General features: G+C 49.8%; 2 protein-coding genes across 2 annotated transcripts; both read left to right on the top strand.

Annotated features, from left to right (window-relative positions):
• Positions 1-201: 201 nt before the first annotated feature.
• On the top strand, positions 202-3,187 carry LOC119231430 (alpha-1-acid glycoprotein-like). The gene is made up of 6 exons (XM_037493183.1): positions 202-315; positions 633-775; positions 973-1,043; positions 1,753-1,860; positions 1,999-2,102; positions 3,113-3,187. The coding sequence occupies exons 1-6, from the start codon at positions 202-204 to the stop codon at positions 3,185-3,187; spliced, it is 615 nt and encodes a 204-aa protein (XP_037349080.1).
• A 17,321-nt stretch (positions 3,188-20,508) lies between these two features.
• Positions 20,509-24,310, top strand: LOC119232275 (alpha-1-acid glycoprotein-like). The gene is made up of 6 exons (XM_037494248.2): positions 20,509-20,622; positions 20,953-21,095; positions 21,298-21,368; positions 22,087-22,194; positions 22,342-22,445; positions 24,173-24,310. Exons 1-6 carry the CDS (start codon positions 20,509-20,511, stop codon positions 24,245-24,247), a joined length of 615 nt encoding a protein of 204 aa, XP_037350145.1. The 3' UTR covers positions 24,248-24,310.
• The last annotated feature ends 230 nt before the right edge of the window (positions 24,311-24,540 follow it).

Here is a 24,540-nt window from a genome sequence, read left to right on the forward strand (position 1 = left end):
CCTCTCCAGGTCAGGGACCCAAATTACACTTGGACTGGGAGACTTTGGAGGATGGAGAAAAGGTTTTGTACAAGGTATTTTTCAAACTCTCCCTGGATTGTGTCCAATGAGGTCCTGAGGTCCCGCCCACTGTTCCCTACAAAAGTCCCTGCACCCTCCAGCCGCCAGTGCTGCCTAGCTGCAGGTGTCTCTCATATCAGCATGGCGCTGCCTTGGGCCCTCGCCGTCCTGAGCCTCCTTCCTCTGCTGAGTGCCCAGAGCCCAGAATGTGCCAACTTCACAGCGAAGCCCATCACCAATGTCACTTTGGACTGGGTGAGTGCCTGCGCACCATTTGGTGATGGTCCTTGGTCCTTGGGTGCAGTTCTGATCCACCAGGTAGAAGTTAGAGGCATTTCATTAGCCCCAAAGTCAGTGCCCCACTGCAATTTCTTAGGGGACACTGAGCTAAGCACAGAGGAGCCACCCAGGCTGGGCAGGTGGTGTTGCATGGAGCGGGTTCTTGGATATCCACTACCCACCTGGAGCCCTGTCTTCCTGTTTGCAAAATGGAGGGAGATCAGCCCAAGACTCGTCGCAGCTGAGCATCAAGGACTCAGCTCCAGCCTCCATCACCCCTGGCTTCTCCTCAGCTCTCTGGCAAGTGGTTCTATGTTGCCGCGGTCTTCCGACATCCTGTGGTCAATCAGGCGGCTAGAAGTGTCCACTCGACCTTCTTGTACTTTGCCCCCAACCAGACGGAGGACAAGATATATGTCAGAAAGTACCAGACTCTGTAAGACTCCCACACTCCCCGCTTCCAGCCCCAGTTGCTGGACTTGAGTGGATCCTCCCTCTTCCTGGTCTCGGCTTCCACATCTATGGCAGGGGGAGGGATGACTGTAATGGTCACTGTTGCCCCAATGTGTGATGGGCAATGGTCCACTTCTCCTTGACTGTCTTACTGCTTTTCTCCCCGGCTGTCTGGTCTAGTGGGGACCGCTGCATTTACAACAGCACTCACTTGTTGGTCCAGCGGCAGAATGGGACCATGGTCAGAAAAGGTAAGGGTCAGGGGGAGGATAGGGGTTGTTTGGAGGGAGGGTGGACCAGTCTAAAGGAGGGGAGCAGGGACCAAGGTCCTGAGGGCTTTGGGCACAGAGAACACAGGACAGACACCCATGCTGCATACAGATGCTCAGTAATAGCTACAAGTTTGAACTGTTGCTGTGTGCCAGGCTCTGTTGAAATGCTTCACAGCACCGAACCCACTGATTTCTCACCTGCAGCCCTAGGAGAACATTACAGTGATCCGATGAGGAATTGGGGAAACAGAGACCTCAAGTGGTTTCTCCTGCGCCACTCACTTGGAATTAGGGCTAGGATTCAAATCCAGGGCTGACTCCAGACCTGCCTCTCTCTCAACTGCTTTCCCCTTTGGGAGCTAAGGGTGGTGACTTCTCCCAGCCCCACTATCACCACCAGAGGGCACCCAGTGGGAGCACAGGAATGCTGACTCCACTGGCAGGCCTCAGGCTCCTGCTGGGGTCTCACCTCCTCTGCAGATGGCCAGAGGGCCCTGACAGCTGGTCTCCCTGGGAGGATCCATACTACTCAAAATGGTCAGGACAGGCCTGGCATGCAGTAGGAGCTGGGCCATGTTGTCCTGGCCTTCAACAATGGGGTCTGTGTCCTCTGGGCACCCCCAGTGCCCTCACCTGTGATACATGAACCACCCTGGCCCTCATTTCACCAAGAGGCTTTTTCCTCCAGAAAATGACACAGAATTTCATGCCCACCTGCTGCTCAGCAAGAACCCCAGGACCTTCATGTTATCCTTCTTTCCTGAGGACAAGCAAAAAATGGGAATTTCCATTTTCTGTACGTACCCCAAGATCTCATCGCACCCTGGCCTTTCTCCATTGACCATCCCCCTCCTGGGGTTTGGCCCCCAGAACCCAACCCTCCCTCTCCCCAGTATCCCAGCACCCTCTGCCAGCCCCTTGCTCCTTCCTGCAGCTGACAAGCCCCAGATGAGCGAGGAGCAGCTGAATGAGTTCCATGAAGTCATGGAGTGCATGGGCATGCACAAGTCAGAGATCATTCCCACAGATGAGAAAAAGGTGAGTGCAAGGAGCATTGACAGTGCTGCCCTGGACATCCCCAGAGGCCCAGAGAGGAAAGCTGGCCACCAGGGCTGCGCAGCAAGACCGATGTCCTGCTCTGAAGCACCCTCCTTGCTGCAGGGAGAGCTGAGATTCGCAGAGGCCACGGGGTGGACTAGAATCCAGGAGGGAGAAGGCAGTGGGAATCAGGAAAAATGCTGGATGAGGTGGGGAATGTTGAGAGGCCACCAAGAGGTGGCAGCACAGCCAAGGAGCTGCAGTGGGAATTTGGGGAAGAGACTCACACAGGGAATTCTCACTGATGACTGCTGCCACCCCCAGGTTTCTCATACTCCTACCAAGAGAATGGATACTGGGGTTTACCAAACTGCAGCAAATCCAGGTCACCATCCCAACTGTGTAACAGTCTCCTTAACACTTTCTTTAAACCTGCGGAAGGATTTCCTTGCTGCTATTTGATGCAATACTCTGAAATCACAGCGCTGATAAGCAGTTTCCATTACATGAAAGTACTTCATGATTATGAAAATGAGAAGAGCTTCCTCAGCTTTGCCCCTAGGTCATCTCCCTTGACTGCCGTGGCACCCCTCATCTCCTGCTCCCAGGAACCCTTGGAAAGGCTTATGAACCCAGGCCCTGGAGTTGGCCACCTGGCCTGCAGCCTGCCCCTCCACCTACTGGCTGGGAGCCTAGGACAGGCCACGTAACTGCCCCAACACTCAGTTGCACCATCTGCAAAATGGGGACGTTGTGAGGGATTCAGGAGACAGGGAGAAATGCTTGGAGGTTACATGCTCAGGAAGTGCCAGCCTTTCTCCCCCATTGTGGAGGTGAAGAAGCTGAGGCTCAGAGAGGGAAAGCGACTCACTCCAGGTCACACAGCAAGGAAGCAGCCAATCCTGGGCTGCCGTCCTGGATGGGCCAGTGCTACTGTGGCGGTCAGTCCACTCCTGCCAGCAGCCCCTCGCCTCCCACCTATGGTGTTTCCTTCTCCCACTACCTTCTAGGATCAGTGTGGGCCGCTGGAGAAGCAGCACGAGGAAGAGAGGAAGAAGGAGCAGGAGGGGGCCAAAGAAGGGTGAGCACTGGGTTAGAACATCAGGGAATTTGGGGGTCATTCCCAGCTCTTTGTACCACTCTTTGAACCTCAGTTCCTTCCATCAGATGTATCAACAAAGTCTACATTTGGCAAAGGCAGGTTGTTCTTTGCTCTTTCACTTATTCATTCATGATGAAGCAGCCCCCAGTTGAGCCTTGGCCGATCATGGGATGAGACCCTTCCCCTGGCTAGGATGGAAGAGCCCCTTGTAACGCCCAGCACGTGGGTGGGCTGGATGATATACTTGTGCTGTGGTTTGGGAAGAGAAACAAAGAAAAAGGAGTTGGGGAGAAAAAACGTCATGGAAGCTTGGGAAGGGAACAGGAAAAAAAAGTTGGGAGAAAAACCTTCCTGGAGGTTTAGGAAGAGAAACCTGGAACAAGAAGATGGGCTGCCAGGCTTCCTTGGGGAATCCTCTCACCCCCACACCTCTGGCCTGTACCCCAGTTCTTGTATGCATAAATCTTTGAAAAAAACTAGACGGTTGAGATGCCATGTGGAGTTCTGGAAGACATTCCTGTCAATAATACCCATACATACAGGACTAAGGTGTGGGCTGTGGGGAGCACATGGGGTCTAGTGCCCGGTAAAGGCAGCTGTTTGCTGGAAAAGGAGACCTAGGGAGTCCAGGCTTGCGGTTCTGCAAACACCCACTCACTGTTTCTCATGTCTCTGGCCTCAATACAATGGGGCGCAGGCAGCTCCTCAGTGCATAGGGTTACAGTTCTGAGATAGGCAGGAGGATGCTTGGGAAAAAGGCCAGCAGAGGGGGGCAGGCTGGGTCTGGAAAATTGCCTCCATCTGCTCCCCCAGGAGAGAGCTTGGCTCCTGTAGGGCAGGAATGGACACGGTGCAGGTTTTCTGATCCCATGTGGACCGGGTAAAGGAGGAGTCAGAGTCCTCAGTGGTTTTTGCAGGTGTTTTATTGGGATTTACCCGGTACACAGCAGGCAGGGGTGCTGGGGGGCCGGGAGGCTGGCAGGCCTCAAAGCCCCCAGCAAATCTTCACTCTATCTGGGCTCTCGGCTCTATCCAGTGATCTCTGTTTCTTTGCTTCTCTTCGGCTTCTGCTGCTGCTACTGGCGTCCCTGTGACGCCGCCCTTAAATGCCCAGTCTGAGCCCAGGTGAATCCCATCTACCTATGCCCACACCCTATTCCAGGTGCCCGCCATCAGGCATGCACTCAGGAGCGCAAGGATCCCTCATCTATCCTGATGGCGGAAGGGCAGAAAAGCCTGACATTTTTCCTTACCCTACAGTCCACCCCCCTCAGGATTTTCTGCCATATTGTCTACATATATATAATTTTCTTAGCAAACATAAGCAATGCATCCATGGCCCACAAAAGCAAATACATCACAATATAACAAAATACAACAGAACACAAATAAGTCCAGGCAGGGCCCCAACCTAGTGGCAAAAGACAATTATTGGTACCAGCAGATGAGCCACCAAATCTGCTGCCGAAGGCACTGCTCATACGAGGGAGGGGAACCACTCACGGCATCTACTATAACACACCAGGAGCCGTCAGGATTCCTGACCTTCTCTGGCTGTAGTCTCGGCTACAAGCCACACACCGCATCCACCCTCAGGATGCACTCACTCTGGGATTGGTGATTCTATACTGTTGGGGGTAATCGCCAGCCCTCAGGGTTTCTGTCTGCAGTCACTCCAATAGCCCTTCATAGCCACCAATGCGACACGCAGATCCCTGCACTCAGGCCAACCCACTGCACAAGCACATGGGTCAGGCAGGGATCCTTGTATACAAACTCTGCATTCGGTTTGGGCTCCACCCCAAGCCACGTTCCCCACCCGTCCCCCAAGGACAGGTTCCTCAGCTCCTCACCCTCACTGGACAGCAAGCAGGGCCTCACCCACAGGTGATTTTACGAGACTCACTGGCCTTCCTCAGCTTACTTAGTGCTTAGCAGCCACTCAGGGCTTCCCAAACTTAGCATCAGCACCAGCTTTCGCCTTCTCAGTTGGATTTTCTCCTCCACCTGGCTGCTGGGCATACACAGGCTGCTTTTGGCCATCTAGGCCCACTGGCCACCCCCAGATTCCCATCTCCTGGGGTTTACAAACAAAACTGTACCATGCCCAAGGTCCCAAAACATATCAACCTGCAAGGTCCTCCACCTTCTGGCGGGATTGTCAGTCCAACTCCATTAGTCCAAGTTCATTAGGCCTTTCCGTCAGCACTGGCGAGCTCCGAATCACGGTCCTCTCTTCCCCGACGATTCTTGCTGCCTTGGGGGTTGTTGGCTGGTCCTTTTGGGCATCTCCTTCATGCCAGGTCTTGTCCTATAGCTCCTGGACCTTGTCCCTCTCCTGTGCCTCCATGATGCCTCCAGCATCGTCACAGGTAAAGTCTGTTACTCCTTAGTCCCCCCAGGTCTGCGGAGGGCTCCATACCCGTCTGCATGGATCATCTTGCCGATTTACGCCAATTGTAAGGCAGGAATGGACACAGTGCAGGTTTTCTGATCCCATGCAGACCGGGTAAAGGAGGAGTCAGAGTCCTCAGTGGTTTTTGCAGGTGTTTTATTGGGATATACCTGGTACACAGCAGGCAGGTGTACTGGGGGGCCGGGAGGCTGGCAGGCCTCCCAGCCCCCAGCAAGTCTTCACTCTGTCTGGGCTCTCTGGTGATCTCGGCTTCTCTTCGGCTTCTGCTGCTGCTACTGGCGTCCCTGTGATGCCGCCCTTAAAAGCCCAGTCTTAGCCCAGGTGAATCCTATCTACCTATGCCCACACCCTAATCTAGGTGCCCACCATCAGGCATGCATTCAGGACTGCAAGGATCCATCATCTATCCTGATGGCAGAAGGGCAGAAAAGCCTGCCATTTTTCCTTACCCTACAGCTCTGCATCCACCTTCTACCTGACAGGCGATTTAGAAACCAAAGTCCTTGACACATGCCACAAGTGTACACGGCTTCAGGAATGATTTTTTGTAGCCTTTTATTTCAGATTAACATTCACCTTTCTTCATTTACCCTCATAGTGAAAATAGAACTTTAAATGCTTCAAATATACAGTGGAGGAATGACCACAGGGCAGGATCTCTATGATCCAAGAAGACCGGGTAAAGGAGGAGTCCTGGAGTTCTCCGTGCCTTTTCAGGCGTTTATTGGAATTTAGCAGGTACATGGCAGGCAGGGGTACAGGAGGACCAGGAGGCTAGCAGGCCTCCCAACCCCCAGCAAGACTTCACTCTATCTGTGCTCTCTGACCTTTTCGGCTTCTCTCTTGGCTTCTGCTGGCATCCCCGTGACGCCGCTCTTAAAAGCCCAGTCTCAGCCCAGGTGAATCCCATCAACCTATGCCCACACCCTGCTCCAGGTGCCCGCCATCAGGCATGCATTCAGGACCGCCAGGATCCATCATCTATCCTGATGGCGGGAGGGCAGAAGAGCCTGACATTTTTCCTTACCCTACAGGGACTTATAATGCCGAACTGCAGACCCACACAAAAGGTTGATAAAAGGTTTATTTACAAGGGAAGGAGAAATGGGGAAATGAGTAACTCAGGGAGAAAGAGGGAGATAAGTTTGTAAACACGTCCGACCCGTTCCACTGACCTGGAATCCCAAAGACCCACACAGCTGGGGAAAAGCTAGCACACCCCAGCCAGGGCAATCACGGCCACATGGACAGTTAAAAATTCTAACCGAGAACCTAGTTGCTTCACTCCGCCCTCAGGTCCTCACAGCCCTCCTGTAGGGTAAGGAAAAATGTCAGGCTTTTCTGCCCTCCCGCCATCAGGAGAGATGATGGATCCTGGCGGTCCTGAATGCATGCCTGATGGCGGGCACCTGGAATAGGGTGTGGGCATAGGTAGATGGGATTCACCTGGGCTCAGACTGGGCTTTCAAGGGTGGCGTCACGGGGATGCCAGCAAAAGCCAAGAGAGAAGCAGAGAACGCCAGAGCCCAGATACAGTGAAGACTTGCTGGGGTCTGGGAAGCCTGCCAGTCTCCCGGCCCCCCAGTACCCTTGCCTGCTGTGTAATGAGTAAACCCTAATAAAAGCGCACAAAAGCCACTGAGGGCTCTGACTCCTCCTTTACCCAGTCTGCATGGGATCATAGAAAACCTGCACTGTGGCCTGTCCTGCCCTTTACACCTCCCTTCTGAGATCAGGGGATGTGTAGTTCACAATGTCTTGATGGAGCACGGGTGGAGTCCACAAAGCCTGTACGGAGTTTGCTCAGGGCACCCTTTCCCCCTAACAACAACGGCCTACAGACCAGCAGGCTCCAGGAGAACGTTCCCACCGCAGAGACGCGTACCCTGGAGTGGCTGGTCATAGGCAGGGGTTCGCTTTGTGCCAGAGACCCTGTTCTTTCCCTTCTTTCTGGCCTCCTGAGGAGGCTCCCAGACCAGGAAAATGTGCTTTTAAAAAAAAAAAATCTGTCCATCTGGACATAAAATACACATTATTAGTGGGAGGTGGGCTGTGCAGGACAACTAGAAAAGCCTCCCAGACACTGTGTGAGGACCAAAGGCGCCTCCGTCCCGGCACCCTCTCCAGGCACTGGCCCCTGGGAAGTTACTTCCCTTGATAACTAGATGTCCCTCCATTAAGAAAATCGAAACCAGGCAGGACACCCTATTCCCATGAGGGTCCTGTGGGGCTTTCAGGAGAGGCTGCGGCCAGCGGACGGCCTGGGGAACAGCTTGTGGGTGCCCTACTGCTAGCCTGTCCGCCTGCCTGGCACCTGGGCTTCTGGCCACCATCTGAGGCTGCCCACTCTGAGTCTATGTATCAGAAGGGGCAGGAGCCCTGCAGGCTGTGGGTGTCCCACAGGTGTGCACACAGGGAGAGGCTCATCTTTGAGGTAGAGTGGATGCGCTCAGCAGCCTGCACGGCTTTGTTCAGGGCCTTGTTGAGCTCCCTCAGGTCCTCCAGGTACTCGTTCAGGGTAGCAGCAGGTAGAAGGGTGTCCGTCCCAGCATGGATCTGCAAGAATGAGGGGGTTCTGCCTGAAAATGCTGGGGAGACGGGCTGACAACCCATGAGACACAGCAGTGCTACCTCCACAGCCAGAGCTGAGTAGTAGATGCTGACCCAGCAGACGGTGCCAACACCTGAGCCCGATGAATGGGCTTCCTGGATCCAATTCTCTCCTTCAGGGGCAATCTCATGTAATTACGGGTCCCCTTCCTACACTGTCCTTTTGTTCAGTTGATAACCAGCCGGACCCCAAGTTACCCCTTAGAGTAGAAGCTACAAAAATGCCCTCCTGCCTAGAAAGGCTCCAGGGCAGGGGCTAGAAGACAGATGGCCAGCAGGTGGCAGCACAGGCCCGTCAGCTTACAGGCACTGCCTCAGACACTGAGCATGCTCAGTCCTATCAATGGGCAGCTGGAGGAACTTCAGGGCGTTATGCCCCAAGTCAAGCAGCTTTTGGCACATCTGGGTTCCTGGCTACATTCTGTGTACTAAGGGCTTTCCATGCACTGTTCCCTTACTCTTTACCACACCCCATTTCCCAGAGGGAAACACAGGTATAGAGGAGCACAGTGACCTGGGCAAGGTTACGTGGCTACCTCAGGCAGAGTCTGTGACACCAAAGCCCAGGGCTTTCCTCTCCTGTACAGCCACTGCTGGAAACAGCCATCTGGTAAATCTGTCCCTAGATCTGAGCCCAGAGGGACATGGACTAACCTCAGGAGAAGTAAAAGATCCTGTGGCCAGTGTGGACACTGAGCTTTATCCTGGGTCACTGAATTCCAGGGTCGCCCCCTCCTACCCCTGCCCCTGAGAGGAGAACAGGCAGGAGTCTCCACCCACCTCAGATTCCTGAGCGTGCAGGAACATCTCCTACCTGATGGCAAGGAAGGCTCCTAACCACCTGCCTGGACTCAGCTGGGAGGGCAGCCCCCAACCATGAGTGGATAGCTCTCCTCAGTGCTGCCCACAGAGACTCTGGCCTGGAAGCCAGACACAGGCTCTGACAGTGCCGCTGAGAGCTGTTATCCAGTGACAGCACTCTCTGCGAAGTCCACATGTGTCTCACCTGGCTCTGCCAGGTTCCTCATTTAATTCTCACAACTGGGCTTGTGAAGACTGTTGCCCCACCTAACAGATGGGGAAACTGAGACTTTGTAGGGAGTTGTACCCAGGCCACAGCGTCAAAGGTTGGCACACATGAGTCCAAAACGCTCTATCACCCAAGCCCCTCTGTCTCGATGGAGGTCTCTGTCCTGTCTGCATGACTTCACAGCCAAATCCACATGAAAAATGCTCCTCAAAACTATCAACTATCAAAACCAAGGAAAGTTTGAGAAGCTGGTACAGCCGAGGGAAGCTTGAGGGGATATGCCCACTAAATGCTCAGGGGTCCTGGATGGTATCCTGGAACAGAAATGGGACTTCAAGTAAGAACCATAGGCACTATGGACCCTGGTTAATGATGACACAGTGATCGTGGCTCACTGACCACAAATGCACCATAATAATATCTGATGTTAAAAGTTGGGAGAACAATTGCATGTATGCACATAGTGGGGATACACATGAACTCTGTACTATCTGCCTAATTTCACTATAAATCTAAAAGTATTCTTTACAAAAAGCCCATTAACATACGAGTATATATTATTAGGTTGCCGAGATAGCCACAAAGAAATGGATGATGGTTAGAGATCTAGATCTCCTGAGGCTGACCTCCCAGAGGACACGGCCCTGCCCAAGTCCTTCACAGCTGGGCTGAGCACTGTCCCTGACACACAGAACATTCAGGGTTTGTTGAGCGACTACTCGAGTGTCAGGCTTGAACTGCTCATTATGCACAAGGGGGAAACACGGGAGTACAAGGCGCCTGGGTTCTCAGCTGCCTGACACGGCCTGAATGCTAAGTATCAAGCAATTAAGATGGAGTGGCTGGGAGGGCCAGAATGAAGGTTCTTATGTGGTGGCTGATGGGTAGGGCATGACGGGAACTGAGGAGAGTAGGCAAAGGCAGAGGGACTGGTGCCCAGGGTGCAGCTGCCAGTTTCCACAGTCCAGGGGCTGGCCTGGCTGGTGACCCCACCTGCTTGTTTCTCTGATAGGGGCTAGAAGTTGAAGATTTTTTTTTTTCTCATGGTGGTCTTCTCTGTACCTGGCAGGGAGGGACACCATGGTGACCACAAGGGAAGATGTAGCAAAGAATAGGAGTCCCCCACCCCGCCCTACCTCCCTGTTACAGCTGGACATGCCGGCCATGTGGGGAGAGCCTTTCTTTTAGAAACTGTCCAGTTAGCTCTGTTCAGGCTCATTTGACCTGCCCAGGCCTCGAAATCTGCATTCCAGAGAGCTGGGGGAAGAACCGAGTCTGTCCCTCCCAGAGGTGGCTGAGTCTGGGCTGGCTTTCTCTAAGGGGGACCCAACTAGACCACACCGGGGACATCCCAAGGTATCAGTGAGTGTTGGTGCCAGGAGGTTCCTGGGGGCAGCACCACCTGGAAGAGGAGAGGGAGATGTCAGAAGAAAAATGTCTAATCTCTGCAGACCTCTGAGCCAGACAACTTGAGGCTCCAGGAAGTTGAGGGATTTCCTGGGTCTCAGAGCTGGGGAGCTGCTGTCCTCTGGCTCTGGCCATTGCTCCACAGGGAGACAAGCCCCTTCCCCAGGTGGGAGTGGCCCCCATGCCCCTGCCCTGGCCCCAGGTGTGTCCTCAGAGCCTAGGGAAGCAGGAGGAGGGTTGGCATCCTTCTTGTCTTCCTGCACAAATCCTCAGAACCACATCTGGGTGACTTCCAGGTGGATATGCTGATTCAGGCCTCAGCTTGGACACCACTTCCTCTGGAAGCCTCCTACCTCACTCTCCCTCACCCTCAGCTGAGTTCGGTGCTACCAGTCCTGCTCTGTGCTTCTGTCTCAAGTGGGTCACTCAGCCTTGTCACAGTAGCCGAGAGGCATAGGGAAGGGCTGGCTGCCTGGATAGGTGGATGTTGGGACTCAAGGCAAGACAGAATGACACAGTGGTCAGGAGCCAGGGCTCTGGAGTCAAAGATCTCAGATCCAGTCCTGGCTCTGTCACTTTATACCACTTTGGTATAAAAGGGGCAAAATAGTAAAATGGGAAAAACCTACTTCAGAGTTGTGCAGACTGATATCTGTAAAACCCTTCGCATGATGCTCTGTATACAGTAAGGGCTTAATAAATGATGGTTCTTCATCACTGCTTCAATTGGCCTCAGATCACCTCTAATCGTTCCATTAATTGTGGTGCCTCAGGAAAATATATAGCAGTAGAGGCTCAAATCAAGATACAAGTTGAGCGCTGCGGTGTGAAGCTGCCCGCAGCCTCTGCAGCACCAGTTCAATCCCCGGCGCTCAACCTGCTGTGCCACCGGGGAGGCCCATGAGGTACATTTTTAATTGGCAGAGTACATACCGTGCAAGGCGAAGGAAAATAGTGGATGGTGAATTGGGGAGAGATCAAAAATTAACAATGCTGTAAGAAAATGAATAAATAAATTTAATAATAATAAATCTTTTTGAGTCTTTCCAACCAAGTGTTCCTTTCAGCAAATAAAGTTCAAAAAGGAAGCAGCATGGAAGGGACCACAGCTGCCCTGTTACTGCGTGATCTGTGCGTGAAACTTTTAATATTGGGATGTGCTTAGTCAGAGTCCAGTAACAAAGAGCCAAGGTGGAAACCAGAGAGGTTCAAATCAAGATACAAGAAAGAACTCAAACAACCTAATCTGAAAGCTCAAAGAACTAGAAAAAGAACAACAAAAAACCCCCAAAGCCAATAGAAGAAATAATAAAAATGAAATCCGAAGTAAATGAAATGAAACTAAAAAATAATACAAAAGATCTATGAAACCAAAAGCTGGTTCTTCGAAAAAATGAATAAAATAGACAAAACCCTAGCTGGGCTCAAAGGAAAATGGGAGAAACCACAAATAAATAGGATCACAAACGAGAGAGGAGAAATCACAACAGACACAGCAGAAATCAAAAGAATAATTAGAAATTAATATGAACAGCTAAATGCAAACAAGTAAAACAATCTAAAGAGATGGACAAATTCCTACAACACTACGATACCCAAAGCTAGATAAAGAAGAAATAGAACACCTAAACAGACCAATTACAAGCAGTGAAATTGAAATGGTAATCAAAAACCAAAAACCAAAAAGCCAAAAACAGAAGCCCAAATGAATTCTACCAAACATTCAGTAACAAATTAGTGTCTATCCTTCACAAACTCTTTCAAAAAATTGAGAAGCAAGGGAGAATACCAAACACGTTCTATGAAGCCAACATTACACTAATACCAAACCGAACAAGGACAACTCAAAAAAAGAAAACTACAGGCCAATCTCTCTATTGAACACTGATGCAAAAATCCTCAATAAAATTTTAGCTATCAGAATCCAACAATGTATCCATGAGATAATTCACCATGACCAAGTGGGATTTATTCCAGGGATGCAAGGATGGTTCAACATCCGAAAATCAATCAATGTTATCCAACACATCAACCAAAAGAAATATAAAAACCATACAATAATATCAATAGATGCTGAGAAAGCTTTTGACAAAGTACAACACCCATTCATGATAAAAGCCTTTGACATTCTTGGGATACAAGGAACATACCTCAACATCATAAAGGCCATAAATGACAGGCCCATAGCCAGTATCATTCTCAATGGCAAAAAGCTGAAAGCATTTCCATTAAGATCTGGAAAAAGACAAGATGTCCATTCTCACTATTGCTTTTAATATAATACTGGAATTCCTAGCCAGAGCAATAAGAAAAGAGAGAGACATACAAGGAATCCAAATAGGAAAAGAAGAAGTTAAAGTAACACTATTTGCCAGTGATATGATAATATACATAGAGAACAAAAAAAAACTCCACAGAAAAACTAATTCAACTAATCAGTCAGTTTAGTAAAGTGGCAGGATACAAAATCAACACGCAAAAATCAGTAGCCTTCCTATATGAAAACAATAAATCTGAAGAAGAAGAGATAAAAAAAACATTGCTTTTATTATTGAAACAAAAAAAAATCAAATTCTTGGGAATAAATCTAACAAAAGAGGTAAAGGACCTATACAAAGAAAACCATAAAACACTGTTAAAAGAAATAGAAGAAGATACAAAGAAATGGAAAGACATCCCCTGCTCATGGATTGGAAGTATTAACATTATTAAAATGACCATCCTATCAACAGCAATATACTGATTCAATGCTATTCCAATAAAAATTTCAATGATATTCTTCAAAGAAATAGAACAATTATTAATGAAATTCATATGGAATCACGAAAATCCCGATAGCCAAAGCTCTCCTGAAAAAAAAAAAAAAGGAGTGAGGGAGGCATCACACTCCCAACTTCAAACTATACTACAAAGCCATAATCATCAAAACGGCATGGTACTGGAACAAGAACAGACACAGGGACAAACTGAACCGAATAGAAAATCCAGAAATAAACCCACAGATTTATGGTCAACTAATCTTTGACAAAGGAGCAAAGAATATGCACTGGAGCAAAGAAAGTTTGTTCAATAAATGGTGCTGGGAAAACTGGGTCACTACATGCAAAAGAATGAAGCTGGACTACTACCTCACACTATGCACTAAAACCAACTCAAAATGGATTAAAGAACTAGACATAAGACCTGAAACCATAAAATACATAAAAGGAAATACAGGCAAAAAACTACATGACATGCCCCTCAAAGACATCTTTACAGACACATCACCCAAAGCAGTGATTGTGAAGGCAAAGATAAACAGCTGGGACTGCATCAGATTAAAGAGCTTCTGCACAGCAAAGGAGACAATAACCAAAACAAAGAGAAACCCCGCCGACTGGGAGAACATTTTTGCACACAACACTAATGATAAAGGACTGATCACAAAAATCTACAAAGAGCTGATGAGACTCAACAAAAACAAAGAAAATAATCCAGCCAATAAATGGGCAGAAGAGCTAAAAAGAAACTTCTCCAAAGAGGAAATGAAAATGGCCAACAGACATATGAAAAAATGTTCAACATCACTTGTAATTAGGGAAATGCAAATCAAAACTACAATGAGATACCATCTCACACCAGTGAGAATTGCACATTTTAAAAAAAACTACAACTAATGTTGGCGAGGTTGTGGAGAAAAAGGAACTCTTCTGCATTGCTGGTGGGAGTGCAAACTGGTCCAACTACTATGGAGAGCTGGGTGGAGATTTCTTGACCTACTAAACATAGAGCTTCCATATGATCCAGCAATTCCACTCCTAGGTATTTACCCAAATGACACAGAAAAATCAATTCCAAAGGGCACCTGCATCCCTATGTTTATAGCAGCACTGTTTACAATAGCTAAGCTATGGAAACAACCCAAATGCCCAAAAATAGATGACTGGATCAAGAAGATGTGGTCCATATACACAGTGGAATATTAGTCAGCAATCAAAAAGATAAACACATGCAGTTTGCAGCAACATGGATCAAACTAGAAGGGATCATGCTCGGTGAAATAAGCCAGAAAGAAAAAGAAAAATACTGGATGGTCTCACTCATAGCAGGAATTTAGAAAACCTAAATAAGGACCAGGAAAAAGACTAATTAATACAAAGTAAAAATCAAAATGAACAAGAAACTATAAACCAGAGACACACTATGGGGGGGAAGGGTGGGGAGAGGAAGGACTAGAGTAAAAATAAGGGGAGGTGCAACTGTATGGAGAATATAACCAAAATGAAAATGCATACATTGTGCAAAAATGAAAAATGATGTAAGAATTATATAAAATAAAATATTAAGAAAAAATGTGGAGCCTCAGGCTCAGAAGAGAAACTGACCTAAGATCCACAGCGGAACCCACCTAGAACTGGGTGTTCCTATTCTCAGGCCGCTGCTCTTCCCACGTCTCCTCCTTGGTTTGGGGGAAAGGGAGGCATGGAGGGAGGATGGAGGGGAGATGAGACATCATCACCACTGCCAGCCCCCTGTGCCAGCACATCCTTGTCAGGCTACTTCGGGAAGAGGGCTGAGCCGGGAGGACAGGAGGCAGGTCTACACCACAGCCTGCCTGCCAGGCCCTCGGCAGCATCTGAGGGACTTTGATGGTCAGGGAGGGCATGAGGCAGTCAGGAAGAAGGGCTGGGGGTGGGGGAATGGGGAGGAGTAAAGGGCTATGTTAAAGCTGTGACACTGCGATTCTCGGCTGGGTGACCTCAGTGACCTGGGGCGCCTCTGTGACCTGGTCAGTGAGGCTGGAGAAGCTGCGCCAGCTCATTCCCAGCCAGGGTGGGCAGAAGGTCATGGAGACAGGGCCTGGGCTCCCCAAGCAGCAAATCCCAATGTCTTGCTGTATAACCAAGTGTCAAGAAACCTCCAGGGTGAACTTCGCTGGCCCCGCCAACTCCGGGGAAAAACCTAGGTCAGCCTGTTTGTTTTGTCCACAATGATTCAGACTGCGGGTAGCTCTAGCCCACAGTCACCAGCAGCTTGCTGGGTTCCAGGCCCAGTTCCTGACCGGAGCATGGTCTTGGGTGTGTCCTTCTCTCTCTGGGCCTCAATTTCTTTCTCTGCAAATTGGAGGTGTTACGACCTCCCTGCTTATCAACCACACACATCGTGATTGCTCCAACATAGTAGGGTAAACCTTCTGAAACATTGTATCCACCTACTTTTTGATCAAGAAAATCCAGTTTTGTACAGTTCAACCCCCACATAGTACTACTGAAAAGACATTGGCTACAAATTCCTGTGCTCTGGCTGTGAACTGGGAGTCATGTGGAGTGTGTTGGGTTTTCATCTTGGGCACAATGCTGTGAGTCATGCATGGTTACCCTGGCTCTCCCAAGAAGGGCAACCTGGGTCCAAATTGGTTAGGTACATCACCCAAGATCACAAAACAGGACTTGAACAAATCTTTGGGGTTATTTCCTCAGCTTAGACACGGTATCTCATTAGGACCAATGTATTCTCCATGGTTGTTCATGGGGTAGGTCACAAGCTAGTCCTTAGACACAGGACTCTACCCTGGATGTGATGAAGAGACATGAAAAGTGGCTTTTTCACTTGGTTGTGAATAGGTGTGTTTACCTGATGGCCTAATCTCACCTGTGTGTGACTATTCACAAGATCACCTTACATCTTTAAGCCATTGGTTTCCTCATCTGTCTATTGGGGGAAATTCCCTATTTTCTGGATTCTTTCATAGACATAATTTTGTATTTTGAGGTCTTTAGAAGTGGATATCCTGCAAACTGACGTGTTTATGTTTCAGGATTTTTTTCTCTCCATCCTTGAGTATTGTTAAACTGGTGATGAATGTTAATATAGTAGCTGGACCCTTAGAAGCAAGTCTGTTTCATTTAATATGCATTTTACTAATTGAACTGATTTAATCCTCTGAACAACCCAGTGAACTAGAAGCTATTATTCTTCCTATTTTGCAGGTAGGGAAACTGAGGCGCAGAGTCGCTAAACAACTTGCCCAAAGTCACACAGTCAGCAAGTGGTAGAGCCAGGACAATGTTTGAACCACCATCTAACATCCTTCTGGTCAATTTTCTGTCTCTTTCCTGCCAAACTTCTCTTGATATTGTCAGGGTTAATGGAGATTTGGGCTGGGGGTGAGTGGCTACCCAGAATCTCAATCCACAGAATTAGGAAAACATCCCTGAAATGTAAGAAAATAGAAGATAATTGTCAGGGTAGTGCTGAACACACTTGGAGGCACAACTTGTATTACCTCTTTGCAGGGAGAGTAAGACCCCAGAGGCAGCCAGAATGACAGTGAGAATGAGGACTTAAGGACAACTTCAGCCAGTGGATGGCGCTCATGGCCACTTTGATGATACAAAGGGCGGCTTTCTAGACTCCACACCCCTCAAGTCAACTCTATAGTAGAAGGTGGAGATTTTAAAACTCCACCCCCAAGGGCAGGCTGTTGGGGAAAGAGGCAGACCTAAGGCTTTTGACTGTTAAACTGCTGGGGCTTTGGGCAGTTGAACCACCGGGGAAGAGGGGTGTCTGAGAGAAGCTGCCAGCTTGCCACTGATGGTGTTGGTTTGGACCTTGGACTCTGCTCAGTGGATGCTAACTGGGGTCTGACTCAGCATCTGGCCACATGTCAGCCTTCTACCGTCTTCCCTCCCTTTTTCTCACTGTGTAAATAAATGCTGTTATTGTGTTTCACACTGTGTCTATGTTGGGCTTATATCTGCAGTTATACACTAGCGTTCAGTTGAGGGATGAAGAAGCACCAACCAGGTCACGCCCCTGCCCCCTTGTGGTCAGTGTCAGGAGGACTGCCTCTGGGAAGAGTCTCTGCGGTTATCACTGCTAGTGTAGTCTTTCTCTCTACCCCCAATACACCTGCCACCGAAGTGGGGGTTTTCTCCTGAACCAAATCATTCTCTGACTTCAGAGAAAAACTGGTGTCCTGCAATTCAGTTCTGTTCTGACAGTAACTGGAGACCAGATCCCGCAAAGGAAAGGCTCAGTCGCACAAGATCGCCCCGAATTTGGAGACAGTATGAAGTCCAGCTTGTCACTTGTGCTTCTGTGACTTCCTATAAATCAGAGGTGCCCAATCCTTCAGGCTTTATCATTTGTGAGGACAACTGAAAGAACTCAGGAAAGCCGTTTTCTTACTAGATCAACAGTTTATTATACAACAAAGCAGCCCAGGAACAGTCAAGTAGAGGAGGGGCATAAGGCAGTGTATTGGGAAGGCCTATGGAGGCCCCAGGGCCTGTCCAGGTGTGTCCCTCCCCACTCACCTCTACATGGTCCTCCACCTGGACCCTGGAACTTGGGATTTTTATGGAGGCGTCATTACGTAGGCCTGGTTGGTTAAACCATTGGCTGTCGATGATTCAATCAACCTCCAGTCCCTCTCCCCTCCCCAGAGGTTGGAGGTGAGACTGAAAGTTGCAACCCTGTAATTACAGGGTGGGTTCCCCTCGTAACCAGTTCCCAACCTGAGGCTGCCCCAAAGCACTGGCCTCCTCCATGGCCAGCAATAACCTCATTATTAAACCACAGTCATAGAGATCCAAGGATTTCAGCAGCTGTGCGCGAGCAAACAAGACTAGATATCAAAGGTATATTTCCCCTCATATTTCGCAGCCTGAGGGGTCACGTCTGGAGGCCTGCAGGTTAGGCCAGAGCTAGAGGCTCCGACAAAAGAATCTGAGTCCTGCTCTGGGTCAGCCCTAGGCCCACTCAGGCTCCCCCTAGCATCTCTGCTCATGAGCAAATGGAAGCCCACAGACCAGGGCTCAATACCCGGGGGGTGGCCATCAAAAGCACTTAAATAAAGCCGACTTGAACATTTTTAATTCTGGAGATTTATTTAATGAATTCACTCTTCCCAATGTGAGCTGTCAAGCTCTAGCTGCCAACGTCGAATCATTTTTCTGTCTTTCATCTACCTCCCAACACATTTGAGTGCTTCCAAAGATATAATGTGGCCAAACGTTCCTCAGCCATCATGTGTAACGCTTGCAAACACTGCCTATGTCTAACTGGGGAGGCCCTCCCCAATCCTGTGTTGTAAGAAAGTGGACTTTTGGCATGATTGTGAAACAAGGGTTAATATCGCAAGAGTTTGTTGTCTCTGTTAAGAGAAGCATGAGAATATTAACATGTCTTTCCTCTTACCTCTAAATCTCCCCAAATCCTCCCCGATCTCTAAAACAGTGTCCACCTCCTGTATCAGCGGTAGGGAACCCACAGAGCCCCAGGACACTTGATACAGTGGTTTGTTTTTTCAGGGGTAAAGTGGACGATGTGACACGTGGTTCTCCAGGGGTCTGAATGGTGTTGGCGGTAAGAAAGCATGTTTAAGGTTTTGGGTCACTTAGCACAAGATCCAAGTGGCAGAAGTGCTTACGTGTTATTTAATAATCTGTGTGTGGGTGTGTATGTTATCAGGGTGAAGGGAACTGGACCTTAAGCTCTGGGCTCTGAGCATGAGCCCCCCTTGACTCAGCACAACGGTGACACTGTCCCCACACAACCCTTTGCCTTCCTTGAATACACAGTGCCTTGGATCTGTCCCCACCTTTTGATTGCTCAGTAATATTCCATTGAATGAAAAGCTACCATATACTTCCCCTTTTCCTATTTGTGGATATTTGAATGGTTTCTAGGTATCTGCTATTTTGAAAAACACTCAAGTCTTATGTAAGACATACTTTTGTTTTGAATGGTTTCGCAATTTTAGCAAGCAATGGGGTCATTCTCTGACGTGAGACTTCAAGTGGGGTATCAGTGTGAAACACCAGAAAAAACTGTAGCTCAATAAAGCTGGAAAAGTAAAATAAAAAGCTATAAAGAGAGGACAGAATTAAGTAGGTTAGAATTTAGGATGTGATGGGAGGTGGCAAATCCATTAAATGACAGCTACCAACTAGGCTGAACCGTGAGAAATTATTCAAAACATGATGCAATAAATAAGACTACACAATGGTCAGCATGCCATGAAAATGTGTTCTGAAAGCATTTATTTGGATGCATAAAGATTTGACCCTCCCCCTGTGGTGTAGAAATACAAATAGGCAGTGGAATTATTGATTGCAAAGTAGTTACTGAATACCCACCATGTGCCGGGCACTGTTCCAGGATTGGGAACACATTGGGAAGAAGAGAGACAAGCTCCCCACTCACATGCTGGGGGTGGAGACTCAAGGTTTTAACGTCCTGTGTAGATGTAGGGAGATGGTTCCAGTGATACACTTACTAGACATAGACGTCACCTGAGATGCTCTCCTCTTTCGGAAATGTCCCTGCCTGCAGGGTAGCTGAGACCCCGCTGAACTTTGGCTCTTCCATGGTTGTTGCACACTAAGTTGGAGTAGAATCCATATTTGCCCTCACCCTCCCAACTCTCCCCTACCCCACACCCCACATGGATACCACACTAGCCAGGGAACTAAGGTGACTTCAACTTTTGATTGGTGGCTCTATCTGCTCAGGTGTGGGTACTTTGGAAAAGGAAGTGGATGAAAACCTGCACAATTGCTTTGCAGTGCCTGGATTGAAATCCAGACATGTTAATTGATACCCTCCAGTCCACGCCCACCTTGGCTCTGAAAAGACAGACCTTTGTGCCCTAGACACCCCTCCAGGTCAGGGACCCAAATTACACTTGGACTGGGAGACTTTGGAGGAAGGAGAAAAGGTTTTATACAAGGTATTTTCCAAACTCTCCCTGGAATGTGTCCCAGTCTGGTCCCTAGATCCCTCCCACAGCTTCATACAAAAGCCCACACCCTCCAGCCGCCAGTGCTGCCTAGCTGCAGGTGCCTCTCATATCAGCATGGCGCTGCCCTGGGCCCTCGCCGTCCTGAGCCTCCTTCCTCTGCTGAGTGCCCAGAGCCCAGAATGTGCCAACTTCACGGCGAAGCCCATCACCAATGTCACTTTGGACTGGGTGAGTGCCTGCGCACCATTTGGTGATGGTCAATGCCCTCTCCCGGTTTCTGGAGTGCAGTTTTAATCCACCAGGTAGAAGTTAGAGGCATTTAATTACTCCCAAAGTCAGTAGCCCCATTGCAATTTCTTAGGGAACACTGAGCTAAGCACAGAGGGACCACCCGGGCTGGGCAGGTGGTGTTGCATGGAGTGAGCTCTTGGATAGTCCCTCCCCACCTGGGACCTCAGTCTTCCTGTTTGCCAAACGGAGGGAGATCAGCCCAAGACTCACGACAGCTGAGCATCAAGGACTGAGCTCCAGCCTCCATCACCCCTGGCTTGTCCCCAGCTCTCTGGCAAGTGGTTCTATATCGCCTCGATCTTGCGCAAGCCTGAGTTCAATCAGTCGGCTAAAAAGGTCCGCGCGGCCTTCTTCTACTTTACCCCCAACCAGACGGAGGACAAGATATACATCAGAGAGTACCAGACCATGTAAGACTCCCACACTCCCCGCTTCCAGTCCCAGTTGCTGACTTGAACGATCCTCCCTCTTCCTGGTCTCGGCCTCCACGTCCATGGCAGGGGGAGGGATGACTGTAATGGCCACCTGACTCTTGCCCCAATGTCTGATGGGCAATGGTCCACTTCTCCTTGACTGTCTTACTGCTTTTCTCCCGGCTCTGTCTCGTTCTAGTGAGGACCGGTGTGTTCATAACAATAGCCTTTTGTTGGTCCACCGGAAGAATGGGACAATGGTCCGAGAAGGTAAGGGTCAGGGCGAGGATAGGGGTGGTTTGGAGGGAGTTGCACTGGCCTAAAGGAGGGGAGCAGGGACCAAGGTCCTGAGGGCTTTGGGCAGAGAGAACACAGGACAGATGCCCATGCTGCACACACCTGTCAGTAATAACTGCACATTTTAAGTCTTGCTGTGTGCCAGGCACTGTTAGAAATGCTTCACAGCAATGAACCCACTGAATTCTCACCTGCAGCCCTAGGAAAACACTACAGTGATCTGATGAGGAATTGGAGAAACAGAGACTTCAAGTGGTTTCCCCTGCGCCACACACTTGCAATAGGGCTAGGATTCAAATCCAGCGCTGACTCCAGACCTGCCTCTCTCTCAACTGCTTTCCCCTTTGGGAGCTAAGGGTGGTGACTTCACCCAGCCCCACTATCACCACCAGAGGGCACCCAGTGGGAGCACAGAATGCTGAGTCCACTGGCAGGCCTTAGGCCCCTGCTGGGGCCTCACCTCCTCTAGATGGCCAGAGGGTCCTTAGAACTGGTTTCCGGGAGGCTCCTGTCCCCATACTACTCAAAATGTTCAGGTCAGGCCTGGCACACAGCAGGAGCTGGGCTATGTGGCCAGAGCCTTCAACAATGGGGTCTGTGCCACCCTGGGCACCTCCAGGTGTCCTTACCTCTGACACATAAACCGCTATGATCCCTGACCCCAATCTCACCCAGAGACTTTGTCCTCCAGAAAATGGCATAGCATTTTTTACCTACCTGCTTCTCAGCAAGAACTCCAGGAGCTTCATGTTTTACTATTATCCAGAAGATAAGCAGAAAATGGGGCTGTCCATCTTAGGTAGGTATTCCTCAAGTTTCCATCCCACCCTGGCCTTGGCCCATGACAACCCCTTCCTGGGGTTTGGCCCCAAGACCCCAACCCTTGCTGGCTACTTCCCACCCAGTATCCCTGCACCCTCAGCCAGCCCCTTGCTCCTTTCTGCAGCTGACAAGCCCCAGTTGAGCGAGGAGCAGCTGAATGAGTTCCATGAAGTCATGGAGTGCATGGGCATGCACAAGTCGGAGATCATTCCCACAGATGAGAAAAAGGTGAGTGCAAGGAGCACTGACAGTGCTGCCAGGGTAGCCCATTGGCCCAGGGAGGGAAAGCTGGCACCCAGGGTTGCACAGCAAGACCGATGTCCTGCTCTGAAACACCCTCTTGCTGCCGGGACAGTTGATCTTCGCAGAGGCCACAGGGTGGACTAGAATCCAGGAGGGAAAAGGCAGTGGGAACCTGAAAGAATGCTGGATGAGGTGGGGAATGTGAGAGGCTACCAGGAGGGGGCAGCACAGCCAGGGAGCTGCAGTGGGAATTTGGGGAAGAGACTCACACAGAATTCTCACTGATGACTGCTGCCACCCCCAGTTTCTCATCCTCCTACCAAGGGAATGGATACTGGGGTTTACCAAACTGCAGCAAATCCAGGTCACCATCCCAGGTCTACTATTTGTTTTGTTTTGTTTTTAAAACTTTTTGAAACATTTATTAATGCATACAAGAGCTGGGTTACTGAACCGAGATGCGGAAGGTTAGAGGATTTAACAGAGACAGACTGGGGAACAGAACAAGCAGACTGACTGAAATGCTTTGCTAAGGGGAGCATTAGGCAGGACAGCTCTTCTGCACCATGTGGGTTGCTCCCTGGCCAGCCAGGGATTGATCTCATGCTGCAGAAGCTGCGGATTGATTCATAGTCCTGTGCTTAATCCCTTGCACCACCAGGAAGCCACCAGTGTGTTAATGTTTTTGTAAGGGCAGGAATGGGCACAGTGCAGGTTTTTTGATCCAGCAGACCAGGTAAAGGAGGAGTCAGAGTCCTCAGTGGTTTTTGCAGGTCTTTTATTGGGATTTACCCGGTACACAGCAAGCAGGGGTGCTGGGAGGCTGGGAGGCCGGGAGGCTGGCAGGCCTTCCAGCCCCCAGCAAGTCTTCACTCTGTCTGGGCTCTCCGGTGTCCTCTGCTTCTCTCTCAGCTTCTGTTCATTCTCAGCTTCCTCTTTTGGCTTCTATTGGCGTCCCCGTGATGCTGCCCTTAAAAGCCCAGTCTTAGCCCAGGTGAATCCCATCTACCTATGCCCACACCCTACTCCAGGTGCCCGCCATCAGGCCTGCATTCAGGACCGCCAGGATCCATCATCTATCCTGATGGTGGGAGGACAGAAAAGTCTGACACCTTTTACCTTACCCTACAGTTTTGAACCTGTGTAAGGATTTCCTTGCTCCTATTCAGAGCAATACTCTGAAATCACAGCACTGATAAAGTGGTTACACTTATATGGAACTACTTCATGATTATGAAAATGAGAAGAGCTTCCTCAGCTTTGCCCCTAAGGTCATCTCCCTTGACTGCCGTGGCACCCCTCATCTCCTTGCTCCCAGGAACCCTTGGAAAGGCTTATGAACCCAGGCCCTGGAGTTGGCCGCCTGGCCTGCAGCCTGCCCCTCCACCCACTGGCTGGGAGCCTAGGACAGGCCACGTGGCTGCCCCAACCCTCAGTGGCATCATCTGCAAAATGGGGACGTCGTGAAGGATTCAGGAGACAGGGCGAAATGCTTGGCAGTTACATGCTCAGGAAGTGCCAGCCTTTCTCCCCCATTGTGGAGGTGAAGAAGCTGAGGCTCAGAGAGGGAAAGTGATTCACTCCAGGTCACACAGCAAGGAAGCAGCAAATCCTGGTTTGCCACCCTGGATGGGCCAGTGCCACTGTGCTGAGCTCCTGCCGCAGACCCTCGCCTCCCACCTATGGTGTTTCCTTCTCCCACTACCTTCTAGGATCAGTGTGGGCCGCTGGAGAAGCAGCACGAGGAAGAGAGGAAGAAGGAGCAGGAGGGGGCCAAAGAAGAGTGAGCACTGGGTTAGAACATCAGGGAATTTGGGGGTCATTCCCAGCCCCTTGCCCCACTCTTTGTATCTCGGTTCTTTCCCTCAGATGTATTAACAAAGTCTACATTTGGCAAAGGCAGGTGGTTATTTCCTCATTTACTTATTCATTCATGATGAAGCACCCCCCAGCTGTGCCTTTTCCGGTCATGGGATGAGACCCTTCCCCTGGCTGGGATGGAAGAGCCCCTTGTATCGCCCAGCATGTGGGTGGGCTGGATGATACACTTGTGCTGTGGGAGCCCAGCTGGTCAAGGTTC

Source organism: Talpa occidentalis, unplaced genomic scaffold (assembly GCF_014898055.3).
Source record: "Talpa occidentalis isolate TD23 unplaced genomic scaffold, MPIMG_talOcc4v2.1 talOcc4.7, whole genome shotgun sequence".
Taxonomy (NCBI): Eukaryota; Metazoa; Chordata; class Mammalia; order Eulipotyphla; family Talpidae; genus Talpa; species Talpa occidentalis.

Coding starts and splice junctions, on each gene's coding strand:
- LOC119231430 (XM_037493183.1), top strand. CDS start 202: ATGGCGCTGCCTTGGGCCCTCGCCGTCCTGAGCCTCCTTCCTCTGCTG. Junction 776..972: donor GTCAGAAAGTACCAGACTCT/GTAAGACTCCCA, acceptor TGTCTGGTCTAG/TGGGGACCGCTGCATTTACA. Junction 1,044..1,752: donor TGGGACCATGGTCAGAAAAG/GTAAGGGTCAGG, acceptor TTTTTCCTCCAG/AAAATGACACAGAATTTCAT.
- LOC119232275 (XM_037494248.2), top strand. CDS start 20,509: ATGGCGCTGCCCTGGGCCCTCGCCGTCCTGAGCCTCCTTCCTCTGCTG. Junction 21,369..22,086: donor TGGGACAATGGTCCGAGAAG/GTAAGGGTCAGG, acceptor TTTGTCCTCCAG/AAAATGGCATAGCATTTTTT. Junction 22,195..22,341: donor AATGGGGCTGTCCATCTTAG/GTAGGTATTCCT, acceptor TCCTTTCTGCAG/CTGACAAGCCCCAGTTGAGC.